General features: G+C 36.2%; 1 protein-coding gene across 1 annotated transcript in view; it reads right to left on the bottom strand.

The window, feature by feature from the left end:
* The window catches only part of LOC107677906 (bile salt export pump-like), a 19,762-nt gene extending 4,213 nt beyond the window's left edge, over positions 1–15,549 (bottom strand). The window contains exons 1-23 of the mRNA XM_016472972.1: positions 15,501–15,549; positions 15,174–15,415; positions 13,839–13,923; positions 13,441–13,574; positions 12,905–13,076; positions 11,708–11,832; positions 11,361–11,535; positions 10,845–10,958; positions 10,634–10,744; positions 10,413–10,538; positions 9,598–9,801; positions 9,225–9,395; positions 7,324–7,525; positions 6,384–6,465; positions 6,179–6,299; positions 5,938–6,102; positions 5,361–5,465; positions 5,100–5,261; positions 3,988–4,191; positions 2,559–2,800; positions 2,202–2,358; positions 1,015–1,212; positions 437–643 (exon numbers count right to left, since the gene is read on the bottom strand). Of these exons, the coding sequence (XP_016328458.1) occupies positions 437–643; positions 1,015–1,212; positions 2,202–2,358; positions 2,559–2,800; positions 3,988–4,191; positions 5,100–5,261; positions 5,361–5,465; positions 5,938–6,102; positions 6,179–6,299; positions 6,384–6,465; positions 7,324–7,525; positions 9,225–9,395; positions 9,598–9,801; positions 10,413–10,538; positions 10,634–10,744; positions 10,845–10,958; positions 11,361–11,535; positions 11,708–11,832; positions 12,905–13,076; positions 13,441–13,574; positions 13,839–13,923; positions 15,174–15,385 (3,474 nt within the window). The 5' untranslated portion in view covers positions 15,386–15,415; positions 15,501–15,549. The remainder of the gene's footprint in view (positions 1–436; positions 644–1,014; positions 1,213–2,201; positions 2,359–2,558; positions 2,801–3,987; positions 4,192–5,099; positions 5,262–5,360; positions 5,466–5,937; positions 6,103–6,178; positions 6,300–6,383; positions 6,466–7,323; positions 7,526–9,224; positions 9,396–9,597; positions 9,802–10,412; positions 10,539–10,633; positions 10,745–10,844; positions 10,959–11,360; positions 11,536–11,707; positions 11,833–12,904; positions 13,077–13,440; positions 13,575–13,838; positions 13,924–15,173; positions 15,416–15,500) is intronic.
* Between the last annotated feature and the right edge of the window lie 9,892 nt (positions 15,550–25,441).

Genomic DNA, 25,441 nt, shown 5'->3' with positions numbered 1-25,441 from the left:
TACTGTATATATACTGTATATATATATATATATATATATATATATATAAACAGGGGTGCACATAAGTGGTGTGCAGGTGCACATGCACAACCAAAATAAAAAATGCGCTGTGTTAATAATTTCAGACCGCTCATTTGTGTACCGACATGGCTGACAGCTGTTAAAGCACAATCACCGTTTTAGATCAACTAACTGTAATACTGTATACGATTTCCATTCAAACTGAAATCATAAATCTAGGCTATGCGCTGCCGGTTTCACAGCAAAATGCAAAACTCTTTTCATTCACCGATGCGCTTCACTCTGCAGCACTACAACCAGCAGCGCATATACTTAATAATAAAAACTGGCTGATTTTAGGTTTGAACATGATGAAAATTCATATACAAAAACAAAACAAAAAACACAAAACACAAAATATTTAAATATTACTTACATCAGGTAGTGTCATCACAAAATCGTGCAGATAGGCCTTCTTAGCAGCCTCTATAATCTCCTCCATGCTCACGGTACGAGAATTATCTCCATACTGGATATTCTCTGCGATACTGCAGTCAAACAGCACCGGCTCCTGAGATACGATGCCAATCTGAGACCTCAGGAAGGGCACGCTGATGCTCGCAGATGGACGTCCATCGATCAGCTAGGGCAGTAACCGAAAGTCAGGGTTGGTTTGTCACAGTCAAGGATTTTGCAATCCTTCCTCATCTTCTGACTTGTATTAAGAGATATTTTAATAGCATATAATTACTGCAGTTTTGTGTGTTTTTGGCGAAATGACATGATTATTTTTAGATTACATTGTGAATCTTTTAAAATCTATCTGGTAATAATTCTTGCAATAACGCAATGGCTTCAGTTTCAAGCGATTTCTGAGCAAATTAAATATGCATAAAAATTATTAATACTGTTGGCTCTGTGACAAATTGCTTTTGTTCTGCTTTGTAAGTTGCTTTGGTTAAAAGCATCTGCTAAATGCATTTATGTAATTATCCAATAAATGTGGTTTCATACCACTTGTCCTTCATTGGGGTCGTAGAATCGCTCCAGCAGTTGAACGCTGGTGCTCTTCCCGCAGCCGCTGCTGCCCACAAAAGCAAGAGTCTGTCCTGGATGTACTGACACCTCCAGCCCCCTCAAAACCTGGATGTCTGGCCTGCTGGGATATGTGAACCTGCACCGTTTGAATTCTATTTGGCCCTTAAAGTCATCCTGTAACAGCATAGAAGATAACATTATATTTTATAAGGCAAAAAAGAGGAGTCATCAATATTTTTGTTTTGTTACCCGCTCGATAAAGACATTTTTAAGTACATCTACTAAAAGTTAATATTGGCAACTTTTAGGTGCACACTAGCATGTAGACGATGTCACAGAGAACAGACATGCACTGAAGGTCACAAAATACTTGAAAAAAACATTTGATGGTGTCTGGAAGCATTTATTTTGGGGAATAACATGCATTAAATGTCCCTACCACCTGACAAATGTCATTGAAATAGGTAATGGGGAAAATTAAACAAAATAACTATTAATATTAACATAAAAATCCTCAAATAAAATAGAAAAATAAAATAAAACAGAAAAACATATATAATATGAAGTAAAATATAAATTAAAATAAAATATGAAATAGAAAATAAAATAAAGTAAAATAAAACCAACTGTAAGCATTTATTTTTATAATATGCACAAAATGTCCATACCACCTGGCAGATATCACTGAAAAAGGTAATCAGGAAAAATAAAACAAAATAGAAAATAAAACATGAAATATAAAACAAAATCAATTATGGAATAAAATAAAACAAAATAAGTAAAACAATAAAATATAAAAAATATTAATTAATCAATCACACTTGTCTCTTACTATGACCAGAAGTAGAATATGTAAAAAAAAAAAAAATAAAAAAATAAAAAAAAATAAATTCAGAGGAGCAGCCCACACTTTCAATTAGACAGCCAGCCATCAGAAACTCTTTCTTTTGATCAGTTTGCACATTCAAATTCACAATTTTTTTTAGCTAATTGTGAATGGCCATCAATGGAGAAAGATGCATTTTGCCCACAGAATGGTGTAGTTCTACCAGCCATGCTAACTAGCCAAACCTTGACCTGTTGGGTTTCGAAGGCATATGGTTGAAGTTAGAAAAATGATGGAAGTTAACAGCTGGGAGGAAAAAAAACAGATGCTCTCTTACCCAACTCTGTCCTTCTGTTTTGCTGATGCTAATTTTGGGAACCCTGTCCAACAGTTTGAAAAGTTGGGCAGCAGCAATCTTGGCCTTGGCGTAGTCTGGTGTGAAAGATGAAGCTCTGCCAAGTGCAGTGGCACTAGTCACCAGAGCTGAAATGACTCTGAGAAATAAACACACACAGCATCTATTAAGGACACTAATTACTTGATTTGTTCAAACAATTCCCTCTAACTGATGCCAGGTTGTATATACTGCGTGCATTTATATGCATTAATACAGACATTCATTTTTAATGAGTATGTTAATTAAGCCACAATCTTTGCTTTTATAAAAAACAACAACACTGTACTAAGCACTAACCTGAACACCATCATGTATGGAAGCCCCTCATTACTGACCAGATAGCCACCGTATCTAAAAGAGGCAGCGAAGGCCATGAAAATGACACACTGGGCGAATGCAAAACAGATCCCATAAACATGAGCTTTTTTCTTTGCCCCGTTATATGGTGTTTGTAGTTGCTCTTCATATTGAGACACAAAGTGTTTCTCTTTGGCTAAACCGGCGATGGTCCTGATGTTGCTCAGAGCTTCACTGGACACCTGTATGAACAGAAAGCACAATTTACACTGATATGCATAACAAAAATAATGGTACTTTCATTGGGCAGGATTCTCGTTTGTGAAATAGGCCAGAGCAAAACATGCAGGACACAAAGGTTTGGGTTCGGCAAGATGTTTTTGAAAGATGTCTCTTCTGCTCACCAAGGCAGCATTTATTTGATAATAAATACAGTAAAATCTGTAATATTGTGAAATATTACTACAATTTCTATTTGAATATATTTTTAAATATAATTTATTCATGTCATGCAAAGCTGAATTTTCAGCATCAGTGTCACATGATTCTTCAGAAATCATTCTAATATGCTGATTTGATGCTCAGGAAACATTTCTTTTTATTATCAGTGTTGAAAACAGTTGTGCTGTTTAATATTTTTGTAGAAACCCTGATACATTTGATTTCAGGATATATGATGAATAAACACTGTTCTTTTAAACTTTCTGTTTGAAATAGGAATCATTTGTGACATTATAAATATGTTTACTGTCACTTTTGATCAATTTAATGCATAATAATTTCTTAAATTAAAATCTTACTGAACCTACATTTTTGAATGGAAGTGCATGACGTTTATTTTTGTTAATATATTTTCACATATCACTGAACAGATAGGGATAGGATTTGTAAGGTATTTAATGATTCTGATTCTACTAAATGATTCCAATTCATATTCCTTAATTCTTTTAGTAATTTTGAGGTATACCAATATAATTGTTCCTATTCAATGCTAAATGCTACATAAAAACAATACTACATAACATATCACGTTTGTCTTAAACTAAAGTACTATTTACTGCAACAAAACTCCAAATGTACATCTTTCTCAATACTAAAACAGTACATAAGTACACATAACACAACTGACTGATTTTGAATTGGATATGATGACATTAATGACTTCAGTCATTCAAATTAATTACTGAGTGAGTAGGCCAAAAACCACTCTGAATGATTAGTAAATAGTGGATTCAAACCAATTATTATGACTTTGAGGCTGATTAATGAGACTTTCTGACCAATTAATTAAAAAGGAACTGGTGATTCATTTACAAATCTGACTACACTGGTTGCATTTTATGCATGTGTATTTGCTGCCTCAGTGAAAGCACGAATGATGCATTTAAATGAATGAATCGGACCTTATTTTACATGACTTTTACTGTACCTGTCCAGCAGCCTCCAGTGCATTTTTATCCTCATTAGCAAATCCTGTCAGCATTTTAGCCTGAAAAACTCCAGACAGGCCGATGAGAGGAAGGAAGCAGGTGACCACTAGACTCAGTTTCCAGCTGAAGTAATACGCAATTATGAAGGAAGCACCGATGTTGGTCAGTGAATTCACGATCATGCCGATCTGTGAGCCTGTAGCCTTTGGTGAAGAGCACATTAAACAAAATCAAACACACACTTAACCATATAAATTATGTATATCTTAAAAGGTGCATATCATACATTTTTTTATAATGTACTTTTTCCAATTGTTTTGTATGTCAAAGTTTTTTTTTTTTTTTTGCTTTTGCGCCTTTTCAAAACATGACCTTTGCTTATCAATGAGTGCTTTCTTCAGATTTGCTAATTTTTTTGTTATTATTGTATTTTCTTGTAAATTCTAAACATGAAACTTTATGTAATTTTATGCAACCCCCCCAAAAAGGTCTAATTAATGTTAGTAAAGTTTCTGTGTGCCAAATTCAATCAGTTTTATTTATATCAATTTTCTTTGCTCTCTCTGATCCTTAGAAGTTTTTCGCTGCTGCACCTTTAAAAAAACACCCTATTTGCATATGAAATGAGTGTTTTCTCCAGCTATGCAACATTTTTTGTTAGTATTGTACTTTCCTGCAAACCTTAAAGGTTAAAAAACTTTTGTATGTAATTTTTCACCCTAAAGTCCATTTATAATGTTAGTAATGTTTCTATGTGCCAAAATCACAAGTTTGTTTTATATCCATTTTCTGTCCTCTCTATGACACTTGGAATTAAATGGTAAGTTTTTTACTGCTGCAAATTCGCTTCAAATTAGCTTATTTTATGTTCAACAGAAGAAATAAATACTGGGGTGAGAAAATAATGACAGATGTAATTTTATGCTTCTTTCCCCCTAAAGTTCAGTTATAATGTTAGTAAAGTTTCTGTGTGCCACAATCTTTCAGTCAAATTTGTTTTTATATTGTCTGTTTTTTTGCTTCAAGAAATACCCCTTTGCATATGAAATGAGTGTTTTCTCCAGCTTTGCAACATTTTTTTGTTAGTATTGTATTATCTTTTGTCACTCACCCCCTGCACCATGGAGGCATCAGTGGCTAGTCTGGTAGTCAGAGCACCGGGACTGTTAATGGGGTTGTCGAACCAGCCGATCTCTTGCTTCAACATTGCCTGAAATCCAACCTTCCTCAGCCTGCGAGTCAACAGCTCTCCTGATTTGGCAAAAGAGTAGCCCTGCAATAAACATATCACAGTATCAGTGATCTGCTGTAATAATAACACACACTTCTCATGGAAAAAGGACAAAACCTCACCAAGGAACTGTGAGAATACCTGTAAGAACTGTGAAAAGAAGCTCATGACTCCTATGCTGACAAACAAAATACAAATCCCATTTATCTGCCTCCTTTGTTCATCCAGGTCTTGAATGGAGAATGTCTGAAAAGCAACCATGATATTGTTAAACTCCATTCCTGTGTTTAAAGGGGTCATATGATGTGATTTCAATTTGTCCTTTCTCTTTGGAGTGTTATGACAGAATTTTCATTTTTGGGTGAACTAACCCTTTAATAACAGATGATACACACACTAAAGATGAGTAGTGTTTGCTCGTGCAAAACCTGCCTAGCGTGGGTTATTATAAAACTAGAACCATAAAAACATTTTGATTGATTGAAATAAAATGTGATGTGATGTGTGACGTCATGAGAAAACTATGATTAGCGCAGGCAATGTTTATATGGTTGCCAACTAATGGGATGCTGCATTTTATTCAAAACCCTTTTAACAAGGTACACATTGTACTAAGTTTAATACTTAGGGTTGGGGATAAATAATAGTAAAAGACAGAATTGCCTTAGTAAACAACACTAAACAGATTGTATTTCATATTCATGTGCGTGTGTCTCACCCCAAGGATTTCACTGAATAAAAGAGCATAGATGGGGTTGACAGATCCATTAATAGCAGCACCTAAAGAGCCCAGCAGCATATACGGCCACTCAGGACGGTTATACTTCAGGATTCGTGCCACAGGAGCCGCTTCAATGACCTCTTTATCTTCACCCTTGCTTTTCTGCAAGACAAGATAGGGAACTTTAGATAAATATAGAAAGCAGAAATACTGTATTCACCTGTATTCAGTTCCAGACCTTGTTGTTTGCTTCAACTTCCTCCATTTCAAATTGGTCTACGTGGATCTCGAATTTTCCAGATATGGCATCCGGAATGTTGTTTGACATCTGAGAATGCGATCGCTGTCTCAAAGAACGCCTATAGGAAAGGCATTTTAATTTAAAAAGAGAACATTTCGACACTCCTCTCAAGATAATATTAAATGTCATAATGCTTATGTACCTTAAGGAGCTCTCATAACTTCCTCTGCTGAAGCTTCTTACTTTCTCAAATCCATCCTCCTCTGTAAAGTTTGTCTCAGCAGCTGTGTGATTCAGTATCATGTTAGTGTTTAAAGAAACTGTTCACCCAAAAATGTACACAATGTCATTCACCCTCATGTCGTTCAAAACTATCTCCATGCACCTTCATTTTATTGCATCGCTTCAGAAGAACATAGTGCAACATACAAGTAATGCGGACTGTTTTTATGTTGTTGTGTTATTGTCCTTGACAGATGTAGTAACTACTGCTATGCTTCCATCCAAAGTTGCAAAATTAAATTAGAGTACTACATAAAACATTTGCAAATAAAGCATTTCCATCCTTTGTTTTCAATTGCGCGATATATAATCACAATTCTGACTTTTTTCCCTCACAATTGCAAGTTCATATCTTGCAATTCAGACTTTTTTTTATTTGCAACTGCAAGTTTATATCTCGTAATTCTGACTTCTTTCTGAGAATTATGAGATAAACTCGCAACTATGAGTTATAAATAAGACTGACTTTTTTCCTCAGAATTGAGAGTTTATATCTCACAATTTTGAGAAAAAAACGTCATAATTGTGAGTTTATATCACACAATTCTGAGAAAAATGTCAAAGATAAAAAAAGATAAAAAGTCACAATTATCTTTTTTATTTTTATTTTATTCAGTGGTAGAAATGGGTTTCCATACCATCCAGTGTTATTTTTTGAAATTCACATAAAAATACATGGATGGACACATAGCTTATAATGCATGGAAATTCACTGGTGAAATAATGCAAAATTTCTGCTTTTGTGTTTCACAGAAAATCACCAACATACAGGTTTCCAATGACATGAATGTTAATTTTTTGGTGAAGCAATATGCAAACCTGGACTTGTGGAAATGATTTCCAAAAGTCCCCGTACTCACTCTTCTCAGGTTTATCACTGTCTGTATCCTTTCCTTGAGTCTGGAGTGTGACTAGGGTAAAGTAAACTCCCTGTCTGTCCAGTAACTGGCTGTGTGTGCCTCTCTCTACAGCACGTCCATGCTCAAAGCCCACAATTACATCGGCGTTACGGATGGTGGACAGGCGGTGTGCGATGCTGATAGTCGTTCTTCCCTGTTGAGCCTGAAAAATGTCATTGAATGAGTGTGTGCAACAATAAATATATGGAAATATCTGTTTCTTGAATAAACCTGCATTTGCTGACAAGTTCATAATTCAGTACAACATGCAACATTAAATTATAGGATACTAAAATTCATTATAATAACTAGAAAAGGAAAGTCTGTCAAGAAAAAAAGTCTAAAAGGTTTATTTACATCTTATGAATACATGGGCAGCTGTGTGGCTGCTATGGTGTTCTGGGTGGTTGCTAACGTGTTCAAGTGCTTGTTGGGTGGTCGCTAAGGTGTTGCTGGGTACTTAAGGTATTCTAAGTGGTGTGCTGGGTGGTTGCTAGGGTGTTCTTAAGTGCTTGTTAAAGTGTTTTAAGTGGTTGCTGGGCGCTTGTTAAAGTGTTCTAAGTTTTTGCTGGGTGGTTGCTAGGATGTTTCTAGGCACTTAAGGTTTTCTAAGTGGCTGTTGGCCACTTATTAAGGTGTCCTAAGTGGTTGCTGGGTGGTTGCTAAGGTGTTGCTGGATGCTTAAGGTGTTCTAAGTGGTTGCTAGGAAGTTGCTGGGCTCCTAAAGCGTCCTAAGTGGCTGTCGGGTGGTTGCTAGGGTGCTGCTGGGTGCTTAAGGCATAGTAAGTGGTTGCTAGGAAGTTGCTGGGCATTTAAGGTGTTCTAAGTGTTTTGCTGGGTAGTTGCTAGGATGTTGTTGGGCGCTTACTAAGGTGTTCTAAGTGGTTGCCGGGGTGTAGCTGGGTGCTTAAGGTGTTCTAATGGCACTTTTCCACTGCATGGTACGGCACGGTACGGCTCGGTACGGTTCACTTTTGGGGGGTTTTCCACTGGGTACAGTACCTGGTACTTTTTTTAGTACCACCTTGGTTGAGGTTCCAAGTGAACCGTACCGTTACCAAAACGTGACGTGTAAACTCTGCTGATCACGGATTGGCCGGAGAGAATCGTCACTACCTGCGTCACTGAACTTGCGACACAAACACAAGAGAACCGCTAGATTTAAATCAGCACAGCCAGCGAAGGATCGAACGCAACTGTTTTGAACAAGCACACCTTTTTTAACAACCAAAAAGTGGCTGTTTCGTTGTCTGTTGAGGAAGTACAGACGTTCCTCTCGCTGATAGCAGAGGAGCGGATCCAGCGAGCTTGATGGGGCGACGCGGAATGAAAAAGTTTTTCAGGAGTCGCGGCAATAGAGGCGGAGCAACTGTAACGACATGTGAATAATCCCGCCCACTCTAAAGCGGTACTGAACTGCAGTGGAAACGCAAACCGAGCTGAGCCGTGCCGAGCCGAGCCGAGTCGTACCACGCAGTGGAAAAGCGCCAAGTTATTGCTGGGCCCTTAAGGAGTTCTAAAAGGTTGCAGGGTGATCGATAGGGTGTTGCTGGGCGGTTAAGGTATTCTAAGTGGTTGCTAGGAAGCTGCTGGGCACTTAAGGTGTTCCAAGTGGTTGCTAGGGTGTTGCTGGGTGCTTTTTAAGGTCATCTAAATGGTTGCTACGTGGTTTCTAGGCTGTTGCTAGATATATAGAATAGATCCTGTCAGCTATGGGAAAACCATTAATCTGGTCAGTTAGAAAAGATATACTTTAGAAAGTCAGGACAGGATGAGGGACTGTGCCGAACTGATGGATGTAGCTTGAAAACTCTAGGAGAAGTTACATTTTGATCTTAGTTAATGGATGTTGTAAAACTCACCTTGTCCAAGGCCTCCTGTACTATAGCCTCACTCTCGTTATCCAGCGCTGATGTGGCCATGTCTAACAGGAGGATTCTGGGATTCCTGACCAGCGCTCGAGCAATGGCGATCCTTTGTTTCTGCCCTCCACTCATCTGACCCCCACCTTCACCCACCAATGTGTCAAATTTCTGCATGACATGACATACAGTGTCATAAAATGTATTTAGTTTGATATGTAAACTGAATATATGCAAAATTATAAAAATATATTTTAATTAAGAACATTTTTATTTGAAAAAAAAAAATAAAAATCTCCAAGCACTTCCTCTGTTACTTTATCAATTTATCAGTGAGGTAATGCATGTGCTGAACTTATACAGTAACTGGCACCTCAGGAAGATCCATGATGAAGTTGTAAGCATTGGCCTGTTTGGCAGCTTCTATAATCTCCTCCATGGTGACTCCAGGACGGCCGTATCGGATGTTCTCCGCGATCGTGGTGGCGAACAGAACAGGCTCTTGTTCCACTATGCCAATAAGGGAACGCAACCACTGGATATTTAGGCTTCTGATGTCATGACCATCCAGGGTGACCTAAAAATGACAATAATTTTAATTTTCAACACCAGATCAGACATTTGGCATTAGATTTAACTGTTTTAAACTAGTGTTTATTCAAGGAAGTATTTTTAACAAATAAAATGAAATAAGACGAATTTCTTTTTCTTTTATTGATTGATTGTTGGAAATAACTGATGTCCTATGAAATTGTTTAACAAATCTGAACCAGTGTTGTTATTGTTAACTAAAAATATTTAATTATAAAAAAAAAAAAAAAACTTTTCTGTAATTCAAATTAAGCTAAAATATTATAAAATATATTTGATGAAAATTTAAAGTTGAAATAGTTTAAAGTTCTTACTTAAATAAAACTTAATTAAAGTCCTAAAATAATTACTAAAACTAAAAGTTAAATAAAAAATAAAGCTAAATAGAAATATTAAAAAAACAAAAAATTAATACAAATGACAAAAGCACATGACAAAATTAATAAAATTAAAATTACGTGAAATTAAATGAAAATAAAATGAAATAAAAAAAAATGAAAACTGAAAATGTGAAAACAAAAGCTAATTCAAAATATTAATACACACTTTAACAGTATATAAATAATATTAAAATAATTCTGGTTTGAACTACTGTACCATTCCTTCTTTTGGGTCGTACAACCTCTGAATGAGTTGGATTGTTGTGCTCTTTCCTGATCCACTGGGTCCAACAAATGCAGTCGTCTCACCAGCTCTGACCACAACATTCAAATCATCTAATATCTGAATACAAGATATGGTCAGTCAATATTGGATAGAATTGAACTGTTTAAAGCAAACATTAGATAAAATTATGCATGCTAAAAACCATAACCCACTTTCACTTCAGGACGGGAGGGATAGTTGAAGTGAACGTTGTGGAATTCGATGTCACCTTTAACTTTGTCTAACGTATGACCTTCTTCTGAGAAGCAATCGATTTCTGGTTCCTTTATGGGAACAGGATGTGACAGTCATTAATCTGTCCCTGAAGCTGAAAGAATGAAATTCATTGATTTTGTGAGAATTGTGTGTGTGTGTTATTCTCACCCTGTCAATAGTGTCAAATATACTCTTGGCTGCGGCCCGACCAGAGGCAAAGGCCTCAAGACAAGGAGAGGCCTGGCCCAGATTCATGGCACCCATAAGAACACCAAAGAACACCTGAAGAGAACAAAAAGCATTATAAAATAAAATAAAATTATAAAAAAACTGACTGACTGAGCACTGTGTTGCGTCTTACTGACTGGACTGTACAATTTTATTTCTGTATACTTTTCTTACTTCTTTTATTTCCTATACTTTTTATTGCTATTTTTATTTCCTACCTATCTTCTATGATTATTTTTAATTGCCTTCATGTATAGCACTTTGAATTCCCATTATGTAAAAAATGTGCTACAGCATATAAATAAACTTGCAACTGGAAACATTATGAAAAAATAATAAAAGTCCAAAAAACTGATGGGTCAAAAAACAAAACAGAAATTAAGAAACTAAATTAAGAAAAAATAAAGAATAAAATAAAATAAAGTCTCCTTTTGTGTCCACACTTGGCCGTTGTACCTGAACGAGGCCGCCGGGTGTGAGCTCCTTGGTTTCAATGACCAGTTTTGAGCCGTACCAGAAAGCCAGAGCGTAACACAGGAATATGATGCACCAAAGGTAACCCTGAAACACACCAATGATCGCTCCCTTCTTAATACCCCACGCCTGGGCCACCACGAGGTTCCTGTCATACCTGTGATAATAATAAATGACATCAACATCCCTCATACTTTTTCAGCTCCTTAATGCATAATGCCCACTTTCACAATCCACATAATTCCAGATGGCTGAAAGTTCAATGTTTTCTCACTGAATATCCAAAAGTAAATAGGGTTGCACTGACAGATAAAGAGGGCATGCTGTACCTCTCTGCCTCTTTGTGCTCTCCTCCAAAAGCGGCCACCGTTCTGAGAGAGGAAAGGACTTCATCAGCCACTGCTCCTGCTTTAGCATAGGCCTGCAACTCACGACCCGTCAGCCTCGCCACAGCCTTCACATTAAAAAAATATACACTTACATGTTTTACAACACTCTTAAACAGGAAAACATCATGATGGATGATTAAATGATGAAACACAACAGTTTAAAGGAATAATTCACCCAAAAATTTGAATTTGCTGAAAATGTACTCACATTCAGGCCAACTAAGATGTAGATGAGTTTGTTTCTTCATCAGAACAGATTTGGAGAAATGTGGCATTACATCACTTGCTCACCAATGGATGCTCTGCAGTGAATGGGTGCCGTCAGAATGAGAGTCCAAACAGCTGATAAAAACATCACAATAATCCACATGTAATCCACACCACTCCAGTCCATCAGTTAACATCTTGTGAAATTAAAAGTTTAATGTTTGTAATAAACAAATCCATCAAGGCATTTTTACTTCAAACTATTGCTTCCAGCTAAAATACGAGTCCATATTAATCCATAAAAAATAAAACAAATGCTTCCTCCAGTGAAAAAGCCCATCCTCTGTTGTCCTCTCACATCAAAATCCATCAACATATTTGTGTAGAACAGTTTAGGCCTGTTTTCGCCTTGCTTGATCTGTGCATATTTCTCTCCTGATTCAGATGAGACCATTTTTTTTCAATGGAGAAATATTACAGATGGAGGAAGCAAGTTAAAAATGCCTTAGTGATGGATTTGTTTCTTACAAACACGCAGCTTTTCGCTTCACCAGATGTTAACTGATGGACTGGAGTGGTGTGGATTACTTATGAATTATTGTGATGTTTTTATCAGCTGTTTGGACTCTCATTCTGACGGCACCCATTCACTGCAGAGCATCCATTGGTGAGCAAGTGATGTAATGCTAAACTTATCCAAATCTGTTCTGATGAAGAAACAAACTCATCTACATGTTGGATGGCTAGAAGGTGAGTCAATTTTCATCACATTTTCAGGTGAACTGTTCCTTTAAATCATGCATTATGTCATGAGATTTCTCTCAATCATGTTTCTACATTTACATTTGTGCATTACATCGCATTGAAGTTACATTGCATTCTACAAGTGGTTCATCTCCTTCATATTAAACTGTTTATATTGACACCAACCATCGCCATGAGTCCTGCAGCCAGTCCTATGAGAGGACTCACTGCTATCACCACCAGCGTCAGCTTCCATCCGCCGATGAATCCCACCATGAAGCCAAATATGAACGTTGAGATCCTCTCGATGAAGATTGACACCTGGTCTGCTATAGCGTTGTTGATTTTGTTGATGTCACTACATGGAAAATGAAGTCACAAACATGAAAAATAAACTAGATTTTATTACACTGTAAAAAAATTTGTATAGGATTTTTATAGGACTCAGAAACTGCTAGAAAAAAACCGGCAAGTAACATTGAATTTAAAGTGAACTTTTGAAATAGAAAACCCTGAAATAATATTTTCTCGAAAAACATACTCCAATAATCAACTTCAAAAAATTATTTTTTACAGTGTACTTCATGCATTGTTTATTGTCCACCAAAAAAATCTGACGCACATTTTGATTTGTCAATGCAAAGTTGAATATTTTACACCACTAATGACAGATTCATGAACAAAGCTAACAATAGTACAACGGAAACACTTAAATATATTACTCAGATATCCTCGTGTTCAGCTCCCCGATGGAGTTGCAGTCAAACCAGCCGATCTCCATACGCATTATCTTCCTGAAGTACATTTTCCTGATGCGCTGGATCTGTCTGGCGGCAGCAGAAACCCAGAGAGCGATCTGAAACCAGAGTGAATCCTCATTAATACTGTGAATTTGAAAACATGACTTCTTGAGGTTCTGGCATAATAATGCCTCTGTCTCTGGCAGATCTGGAGGACTACTGAGATTAAAAAATGAAGGACGTGCATATGTTAAAACCCTGACTGCATCTCTGATACTAGACAGACATTAATATTGTACCACTTCTTTCAAGAACATTCGTCTGGATGGCCATTACAGTAAAAAGTTTCAAATAAGATGAGAACAAACTTTCTTGTATACCTGAAAGTAACTCAGAATAAGGACTCCAACTCCAATTCCAACATAGTACAACGCAAACTTGGTCATTTCAGCCTCAATATCCACCCTGTAGAGAGAGACAGAGCAAGAACATTTAAAATACGCAACTGCAACTGCAAACTGCAAAGTGACACATTTTACTATGTTTGAACCCATCTTCCACTTATTTCCCCAAAACCCTTCTGGCTATTAAACTTGTTGAAAAATAATAAATAATTAAATGTAATAAATATTTATATAATATAAAAAAATCTAAATATATTTATGTAAATAATAAAATATTCTAAATACAAATAAAATAAAATATTATATATATATATATATATATATATTAATAAAAACGAGAGTTAAGAAACAGAAAATATTTGAGTCAATGAGAAAATGAGAATCAAACAGGACTGTTTTAAGTTTCCATAATGAAAAATCTGTTTAGTCTCACTCTCATTTGTTTCTCTTAAACAGCAATGAGATTAAGTGGAGCTCAAATGGGGACTTTTGATTTCGACTTTTGACTTGCTAAACAAGATACCTTCTGATGTTCATTCATGTTTATTTCGTGCTATAACTATTAAAGAGAAAGAGAGGATCGGTTCACATGCCGCTTGAACTGAGGCGCTACAGTGAACTGTCATGATTAAAGAGCCACAAAACACTATTTATTGTTTGAATTTAAAATAAAAATGACAAAATTTGAAAGCCGAGACTTTTCATAGCAAAAGTAACCTGCTCTGTCTTGTCTGTCTGCGTGTTTTCAGTTTCCTCTTTGCTCCGCGATGTATTTTTCACTGAGTGAGAACATGATGTGTGGTGTGAGAGTGACGTAGCAACAGTAACTAAGGGGGGCGGGTCTTTGCGAAGGGTCGATTGTGTCAAATATTTCTCCTAAGAAATTTCAGAAAAAACATCTAATGAATTTCTTTGATGGAAAATCTCAAAGTCTCTTGCACTTTGAATGAGCAATCAAATTTTCCTGTGAGGCCGCTGAGGTTGCAGATTTCATCTTAAACGTCCCCTGAAATGCTTAGAAACACGCAGCGTTACTCTCGGTGTTGACGTCATTTTAACTGAAACAGGAAGACAGGGCGGGACATATCAAGCAGCCCCGCCCCTTTTTAAAATAGCCAATAGTGTTCGTTTATATCACAGCTTGAGCTAGTGCCATTCAGAGCCGTTGAGCTCCGTAAAGCCGCATTTGTTTAAGACTAACATATTGATACTAACACCCAAAAAACTTTAATTTTGATTTCATGGGGACTTTAAGTTATAAGGACAGAATTGTTTATATGCGTTGAATGGCATTCGAACATCCTCACTCACCCACAGTACGTGGTGCTGTTGTCCAGCCGCTCGACCACAGTCCCATCCAGCCAGGTGATGGTGTTATTAATGCAGGTTTTGTTCGGGTCGGCCAGTTCCTGAATCTCAAGCTCATAGTCCACGAAGGTGTTGGTCATCATGCCGTACACCAGCAGCATGAGAGGAGACGCAGCGCCGTGGACCAGAGAGCACACGCCTCCCACCACCATCATCAGGACCTCCTTCCATGTGGCAAAGCGGAACTGGGCAGAGACCAGAAACAGTGATGTGAGAGAAAAATCATGAATGAAATCAATCTGATCAGCAGAATCACATTGAGATGCTTACCAGCTGAAAGAATCCGATGGTCAGTGCTTTCTCTTTTGTTTTGTCACTGCCATTCCTTCAAACACAGACAGAATGTAGATACTTTATTGCAGCTTAAGTTGATTTTCATGAGCAGTACTTTTATGAGGCCAACTATATACATCTACAGAGTTCATTTATGGTAACTGAATCAACAACCATCTGAAGAATCATTGCTGTTACTTGTAAATCAAACCTACATCAAGTATCTGGACCAGCAATAATGTAAATAATGAACAAAAACATGTTAGGCTCGGTCACACTGTTATATTGTCAACAGTAGTTTTGGGGTTACTGGGAGTGTTTTTAGTTTTCTAAATGTAGTTTTTGTTTTACATTTCATCAAAAACCCTTCATATTATCTACACACTCAACAACAACTCTGAGACTACAAATATTTGAATCCCTACAGTCACTACTACATTGTCTACCAAAGCACTAAATCCATCACTAGACTAAAATAAAATATTATAGGGACAGTTCACCCTAAAATGAAAATTTGAGAAATGTATTCAGCCTCAGGTGATCCAAGCTGTATATGGCTTTCCATATTAACCAAACTCATCTACATCTTAAAATGCCTGAAGGTGAGTCAATATTCAGCACATTTTCATTTCGGAATAAACTATTCCTTTAAGAAATGTATTTCAGGTGTGAAATTCAACAGAATTAAAAAAAAAAAAAATACTCACTTGAGGTCAGCATCTGTGTTGTAAGAAAAGAGAAGAAATTATTTGCACTGCAGTAAAACATTAAATAGTTCGTTTTTCTTAATTATTACAGTATGTCTTAATGTAATTGTGAGTGTTTCAGTGTTTCAGAGTGTTTTTTTTGCTATCAAAATTAAACACAGCACACTACAGTTCTTACCTTCATCAGCTTCGTATGATATTGTGGTTTTATATGCACTGTCTCCTGGAGAGTTTTCACTTTTAATCTTCTCCATTTTTCAGTTTGGTTGCATCTGAAATGTGGTTTTACAGAAAAAGACCCGTTTAGCCAGTTTTAACTTCCCCACAGCATCAAATCACACATTTCTGTTAAATAATCAATATGAAGTGCCAGGTTAATAATAGTAGGTCAAAGTTTATTGTCTCTGTAGTTCATCACACAGACATAATGACTACAGATAAAACTAAATGCTTTGTTTTGTCATAGTTACTGAATATTAAGAATCCTAAACTGTTCTTCTCGCATGATTATTACTGATGAAATATTAAAAGAATAATTAAAAACCATTAGTGCACGGACAGAATAAATACATAAACAATTAATAAAAACACACAAATGAGCCAGTTAGATTACAGGGCAAATACTGTAAATAGCAGCTCATTTCATTTTGGGAGAATTTGATAATTTGATTAGAAATATGTTCATAATTAAAAATCAGTCAGAGAGCAGTATAAAACATTGCCAAGATCTACTTAAACTCTTGGAGACACATGTATGATTAGTGATATCTTTGCTTTGGGAGAAAACAAATCTGAGAACCAAAACTTTTATTAACAATCTTAACGTATTAATTGCTAGACAATTTCACAAATAATTACAAAAATGGCAAGTAACACATTGAATTAAACATTTTTTACAGCGTAGGTGAAACGATTGAGATATCAGAAGGATCTCACTTCCAAATCAACTTCATATAACATTTCAAATGAGCACCAGTTACACTGCTCAATCAAATCATTATATAGTGTTATAATTGTTAGTCTTTTTTGTAATAGAGAAAGCGAGAAGATCTGATTCATACCTGTTGCTCTCAGTGGCAGTTCTCTCATGTCAGAGGGGCTCTTCTATCAGTGCAGTCTGTCCACACCTTCTACACTATCTTCCCCTTTATTAGACTGATAAGACATTACCTGATCACAGTCTGACAAGGTCAAGGTGTGCGCACTGTCTGTTCTCTACGCTAAACAGAGATTCAAAATAGAGTAAAAAGAGTTAATGAGTTCCTGATATTGATCACATTTATCTATCACTTATCAAATCACATTGAGGTTTACTTCGGATTATTAACGTCATCTCATGGACATCAGTAATAAATTGGGTTGAATGACCGTTGGGTTGTTGCTGGTTTATTAAGACAAGCAAGGTTGGGCTTGCAATATCGGGTATGATGATACAGTAAATAGAGAGACTGACAGATCTGTCTTTCTTATTAATTTATAATTTATATATTTTTTTCTCGTTAGAATCATGCTGCTATAAAAGAAACAAGGTCTATAATGTACCATTGGATTACGGCGCCATAATTATAATGAAAATCAGTCAAAGTTATTTAGAATAATGTTCCCCTTATACTCTAAAAAATGCTGGGTTGTTTCAACCCAACTTTGGGTCAAATATGGACTAACCCAACTGTTGGGTTACATTTTTTTATTACATTTTTAACCCAAAAGTTGGGTTAGTCCATATTTGACCCAAAGTTGGGTTGAAACAACCCAGCATTTTTTAGAGTGATTTACACTGTAGAAATAAAAAAAGAAAAACAAAAAAGATTTTTCAAAGTTGTAAATAAAACAGAGTTCTGACAACTCTCGGAGGGATTGGCATGGTAATGTACATGACAATGTTAATGTATTTGGTCTTGGTGGAATAGATCTGAAAATATAACATACATGAAATAACCCCCATATAGCATACATGAATCACCCCGTAGCAGATCTATACAGGTGGAGCTGGGGAAGGTGGAGGGTTTCTGAAGCAAGCTGCAACTGCTACGGCAAGCACTAGTCATATATTTGAATGTTGAGCAGCGAGCTCATTGGCTACCGATACAGGAGAGAACCAGTCAGTTGTGTCATGTGATAATGATGTCATTAGGTCATATTGAGTTAGATCTATCGGACTGTGCCGTCTACAGTTTGATGCCAGAACTCTGTATACGATTAGAGTTTGTTTTACAAGAAAATACTATTTGTTTATTTACTAATTCAATTAATTTAATGTGTTACTTGCCATTTCTTTACAATTGTTCGTGAAATTTACTAGCAGTTTTTAAGTAAAAATATGTTTTTACAAAGTGCACTGTAAAAATCACTATTTTTTTTTTTTTTTACAAATCTGTAAATAAAATAAAGATAACTGGAGTAGGTTTTAGAAGAAAATACTATTTCAGTCTTTCTACTTCAACATTTCACATTTAACTAGTGTTACTAGCCATTTCTTTGCAATTTTCAACACCACATTTTTCCAGTGTACTATTGCATTTGGACTGATTTAATAAATGCATCATGTATGAAGGTGATAATTTAATAGGTGATAGTTTAATAGCCCAGCGGTCATTCAACTCTTCTGGTGATTGTCAACTCAAAAACAATTTAAATGATCAATAATGGATAACAAATCTACTATGTATCCCCACTATCTGAGTCCATTGCAGTAGACATTACAAAGACAGATGTATTAGCTTTCAAATGGATCATTTATCACATGGATACAGAAATTAGCTAAATGCTTTGATCAAGTTTTGACAAAATAGGAAATATATAAGTGTTTTTTCCCTGTACTATTTTTTTATTGACAATTTGGGAGCCTTCATAACAGTCACATTTATGACGCTAATGAAATGTATGACGCTGAGGGTACATCCTGCTACGTCAATCCTTATCAAAACAGTACATTTTCAAAACCTCTGAAGGATCTGAAAATATATATCATAAGGATGACTAGATTTAAACTAAAAATTTGATTTTCATTCACAGGAGAAAAGCCAAAATAATAGATACAACAGTGTACTAACTTCGACATCTAGTGGCCAAACAATGAATCACACAACTGAAAAACAAAAATAGAATTTTTCAGGTCTTAAAATCATGTTAAGCAACAAATATGGCATGCATGCATTTGTCAGCAAGCCTTACAAGACCATGCAAAACACGCATAAAAAAAGGTTTTATATGTTTGGAAACCTATATTTATGCTGGAAACTCTAATATTGGTGTGTGACAAAAATTTTACATAAACAAGTTAACAAAAGAATTAAATGCTGTTAAAAAGGAAAACACGCTCTCACAGGTACTGTCATGTGGGAAAGTGTGTAAAATTAGGTCAGTGACCGAACGGTGAATAACTGTACTGTATTTTTTGACCTGCGATAAATCACTTATCACTTATTAATCAGTTTTGTACAGTTAAAATGATAAAGGTTTGTGTCGTTGTTTGTAATAATCTGCCATAAAGTTGCATCATGCAACTCTTTGCCATTTGTACTGTACATCATATATTAATCCTTGACATTAAGATATTTACATGATAATGGATTTGAGTGGATTTAAAAGACATTCTGGCAACACTTTACAATAAGGTCCCATCACTAACAGTGAGCAATACATTGGTTACAGTATTTAATAATCTTTGTTAACTTTAGATAATAAAAAATACAACTCACTTAATTTGAACACTAATTTTATGTCTCTGCTCCATCTCTTTATCCACCAATGGGTCCTTGGCCTAAAAAGGATTAAATTCTTAGCCTGGCAATGCCAGTCTTGATGTTTACTACATCTCCAGACAGTGACTGACTAGAGATGTGACTATAGAATTAGATCTGTTCCTGTCGGCAGTATGTTTTTGGGTTGTCAGTCTCAAACACAGACGGAATGTATCCAATGCATTTCATCTTCTTCTCTGTCCCAGCTCATACTTTTCCAAGCAATCTTGAAACTTCCTTTGAAGCAGCACATGCCACATTGTCTCTTTATGAAGAATTGTTTAAAGGTGACATATCATGAAAATCTGACTTTTCCAGGTTTTAAGTGCTATAATCAGGTCCCTGGTCCATATCTGCCTCTATTAAATGAATGGTTTGAATGCGCCTCAAGGACTTGTGCAGCAGCCCTGAGCAGTAATAGCCACAGGACTTACAATAACACAAGTGATTCCTGCTCAGTACTGATAGACGGTTTCAAAGAAGTCTGAGGTCGCTTCCTCGGTTCAGGAATGTACTGTTTATAGATTCACAAACACGGGAAGCTGTGCTTGATCTGATCTAAGGACCGGTGTTGCTAGTGTAAACTAAAGGTAAAATGATTAAAACATATTTTAGTTCATTATAATGAAAATGAAATAAAATTAAACAAAATAAACTTTAGATTAAAAACTTCAGCTTTGTTTTAAAAATAAAATGAAAATTAGAAATGCTGCCTTGAAACTGAAATTGACTAAAAATATAAAATATACAATTTTATGAAATAAATTAAAGCTAAATATAAAAAACTAATAAAAATTACTTTAACTAAACTTACAATGAAAACTGAAAATATAAAAATGAAAAGCTAATTCAAAATATTAATTAATACTATAATAAAATATAAATAATATCTCTGCTTAGGACTGTGACTATATACCTATATAGACCTAGATTGCATTTTCTACTTTTTTAAACCTCTAAAATATTTTTTATTAAATCTCTTTTTTTTTTTTTTTATTAAATCTGTGATTTTTTTTTTATTATTGTATGTATGAATTAAATTATTAAATGTAAATTAATTACAAAAAAAATAGAAATAATAACAATAATAATAAATTCCAAAAGGTGATGCATTAAGTACGGAGGCCCTAAAGGGACATGGGGGTGGAAAAAAATCAGATTGAGTGAAAAAATTTGGGGTGGGAGGAAAAAATATTTGTCCGATTTTTTGCATTCTCTCGCAAAACTTTTGCGTTCTCTCGCAAAAGATATTTGCGTTTTGCGAGGGAACGCAAATATCTTTGCAAGAGAACGCAAAAGTTTTGTGAGGTAACGCAAAGTTTCTCGAGGGAACGCAAAGTTTCTCGAAGGAACGCAAAAGTTTTGCGAGGGAACGCAAAGTTTCTCGAGGGAACGCAAAAGTTTTGCGAGGTAACGCAAAGTTTCTCGAGGGAACGCAAAATATCTTTGCAAGAGAACACAAAAGGGAACGCAAATACCTTTGCGAGAGAACGCAAAAGTTTTGCGAGGGAATGCAAAGTTTCTCGAGGGAATGCAAAAGTTTTGTGAGGGAACGCAAAGTTTCTCGAGGGAACGCAAAAGTTTTGTGAGGGAACGAAAAGTTTCTCGAAGGAACGCAAAGTTTCTCGAAGGAACGCAAAAGTTTTGCGAGGGAACGCAAAGTTTCTCGAGGGAACGCACAAGTTTTGCGAGGGAACGCAAATATCTTTGCAAGAGAATGCAAAAGTTTTGTGAGGGAACGCAAAATATCTTTGCTAGAGAACGCAAAAGGGAACGCAAATATCTTTGCGAGAGAACGCAAAAGTTTTGTGAGGGAACGCAAAAGTTTTGCGAGGGAACGCAAAGTTTCTCGAAGGAACGCAAAAGTTTTGCGAGGGAACGCAAAGTTTCTCGAAGGAACGCAAAAGTTTTGCGAGGGAACGCAAAGTTTCTCGAAGGAACGCAAAAGTTTTGCGAGGGAACGCAAAGTTTCTCGAAGGAACGCAAAAGTTTTGCGAGGGAACGCAAAGTTTCTCGAAGGAACGCAAAAGTTTTGCGAGGGAACGCAAAGTTTCTCGAAGGAACGCAAAAGTTTTGCGAGGGAACGCAAAGTTTCTCGAAGGAACGCAAAAGTTTTGCGAGGGAACGCAAAGTTTCTCGAAGGAACGCAAAAGTTTTGCGAGGGAACGCAAAGTTTCTCGAAGGAACGCAAAAGTTTTGCGAGGGAACGCAAAGTTTCTCGAAGGAACGCAAAAGTTTTGCGAGGGAACGCAAAGTTTCTCGAAGGAACGCAAAAGTTTTGCGAGGGAACGCAAAGTTTCTCGAAGGAACGCAAAAGTTTTGCGAGGGAACGCAAAGTTTCTCGAAGGAACGCAAAAGTTTTGCGAGGGAACGCAAAGTTTCTCGAAGGAACGCAAAAGTTTTGCGAGGGAACGCAAAGTTTCTCGAAGGAACGCAAAAGTTTTGCGAGGTAACGCAAAGTTTCTCGAGGGAAGGCAAAATATCTTTGCAAGAGAAAACAAAAGGGAACGCAAATATCTTTGCGAGAGATCTCGAGGGAACGCAAAAGTTTTGTGAGGGAACGCAAAGTTTCTCGAGGGAACGCAAAAGTTTTGCGAGAGAACGCAAAAAAAAAATGTCCTCCCACCCCGAATTTTTTCCCCACCACCATGTCCCTTTAGGGCAGGGGTGTCAAACTCAGTTCCTGGAGGGCCGCAGCCCTGCATAGTTTAGTTCCAACCCTGCTCCAACACACATACCATGTAGTTTTCAAATAAGACTTAATGACTTGATTAGCTGGATCAGGTGTGTTTAATTAGGGTTGCATCTAAACTGTGCAGAGCTGTGACCCTCCAGGAACTGAGTTTGACACCCCTGCTTTAGGGGCTCTGTAATTACGCCTGTTGTAAATCATATGTGTCTGGAGTTTTTATTGTATAGAAAAACCTGTCCTTTCTGATCACCCAGCGCCCCCTGCAGGAACAACACGGGACAGTTATTACATAATAGTTAACCGGTGTCAGTCAGATGCACAGCTGAAACGAAGAATAAACACATGCCCAAACTACTGAGACGACTGACTAGTTTCTAGAAACAGATATCTTAGAGAAAGAACGGTAAGTAGCCTATACAGGTGGTTTGTAGAGTCAATTTTGCAGAAAAGGTCAGGTGAGCATATTCCTGTTTATAGTAACGTTAAATGCATGCTGTTTGCAAAGGAGTGTCAGGACAATTTCGAGTACTGATCACGCGTTTTCTTATAATGGCACTTCAATGTTGTAACAACATTAGCTTGGTTTCTTTCGTTCATGCGTTCCAAGTATGCAATGGTACAGTGTAAAAGTTCACTATTGTTGATATCGCTTAGATTTACACGCCCCATTTTACTGAAGCGAAGTCCGACTGACTCTTTTTCGGGAATCGGTTCTTTCGAATAGTTAATTTAGACAGAACCGGTTCAAATCAGATTCCGTGGTTCTTTTACTTCGAACGCCATGACGTGATCCCGACATCCGATGTCGCGTGTTCTAAAAGCTTTTTTTTATCTAAGTAAATCTTGATACGACGATATTATAACATTTAGGCTACTGCAATTTAATGTGCCCCAGTTTAATTTGTTGCAGCCATTATTCAGCTCATTAATAATATGTCGTTTCAAACCTTTTTCAATAATCAACGCTGCATGCGAGAAGGGTCTGGCTACAGCTGGCGCTTGCACTCTCAGACACTTGCACTTCCGCTAGCGACGTCACTTGCAGTCTTTTTTATTTGTTATTTTGTTCTATTTATTGATTACTTTTTGTTTGAATCTCTCAACATTTTACAACAGTAGCCAGGTGGTGAAGACAAGAAAAAAGAAACTAAATTACGAAGTCACTTGCAATCGCCACTTGCACTCTCCGATACCTGCGACGTCACTTGCAATCGACACAAATGGTGCGTGTTGCCAATGGAGACAAGACGCTGTGGTGGTGATTAAATGATTATTTATTTATTTAGTAATTTATTAGAGGCTTTTATCCAAAGCGACTTACAAATGAGGACGACAGAAGCAATCAATTGTAGTATTAAAACAACTAAAAACAGATCCAAAACTAAAAGCTAAAACTTTATAAATACTACCTATACACATTTTAAAAATAAAGAAATTAAATAAAAATGACAAATGCATACAAAAAAAATTCAAAACTTAACATTTAAAAGAAAAACAAAAAATAAAGCTAAAAACAATTCAAAATATTAAAGAACAAAAGGTATAAGAGTATAATAATGATTCTAACATAACACTAAGCCAAACACCAAAAAAAACAACCACATATGTGTATGTACAACCACACATACATACATACAGACAGAATAAATTCGCTCATAATGTAACTAAAATTAAAATAAATAACAAATACAAATTATACAAATCAAATGACAGTAGTTTATCAGTAATCCTAAAAAATAACACCGCCAAACACACATGCTAAAAAACAACAACTTACACATAGTAAGAAATGGTTATAAAAACTGAAACAGAAGCGAAACAAGTACGTTAATAGGAAAGAGGAGAAATAAAAAGCAATACTTATTAAAACTAATGAAAGTACTATACAAGTATAAGTATTTAGTACAATGGTCCTGCAAGAAAAAGATAAGACCCGCAAATCCACGGCCACAGAACAGCAGAATATGACCGCAATGCGCAAAGTCTCTCGCTAAGCGTTTTCCTCCTGTCAAACAATCAAGTTGCAAACATTGCAGCACGTTTTATTTGAGAAATGTTTACTTACTTTCCCTCCAGTTCAACCCAAATGCTTGTAATATTCAAAATCAAAGTAGGTCTACTTTATTGACAATTGTTTTACATTGTTTCTATCCACAAGTTCACTTCGCTACTCGGCTCATTCCGATTCGGTTATGTTCGAAATAAACGATTCAATGAATTGTTGACTCCAGAACCGCGGCGACCGATTCAGCCCGATTCGTCAATGAATCCTTTAAAGGGGTCCTATTATGCTCTTTTACAAAGTCTTGATTTAGTTTTGGGGGGAGGACTAGAACAGGCTCTCATACTAGGTTGTTCGAAAAACAAATTTTTTTTCACATATTTGACATTATTACAGCACCTCTCTCCCCAGTCTGATCTTTGTAACTTTGCAGATCTTTTTTATGCTCAAACAGCAACATTACAGACTAACTAAAGCTGAAAAAGCGAAAAAGCATAATAGCACCCCTTTAAATCGGCTTGTGTGAACCGGTTCAACTGATTCTTTGACGAGATCCGACTCAAACGAATGATTAATTCACGATTTGGAAAGTGGCTACTATGTGTTTCACAATCACACGACATTTACTTACACAGTTATCCAATTTGAAAAGATAAAGAAACAGACAAACATTATTATTATTCGTTTATTTATCATATACTGGTATTTATCTTTATTTTAAAAGGGTCATATGATGCTGCTAAAAAGAACATTATTTTGTGTATTTGGTGTAATGAAATGTGTTTATGCGGTTT

This window comes from Sinocyclocheilus anshuiensis, unplaced genomic scaffold (genome assembly GCF_001515605.1).
Source record: "Sinocyclocheilus anshuiensis isolate Anshui unplaced genomic scaffold, SAMN03320099.WGS_v1.1 scaffold164, whole genome shotgun sequence".
Taxonomy (NCBI): Eukaryota; Metazoa; Chordata; class Actinopteri; order Cypriniformes; family Cyprinidae; genus Sinocyclocheilus; species Sinocyclocheilus anshuiensis.
This window is presented reverse-complemented; position numbering and strand designations above follow the sequence as displayed.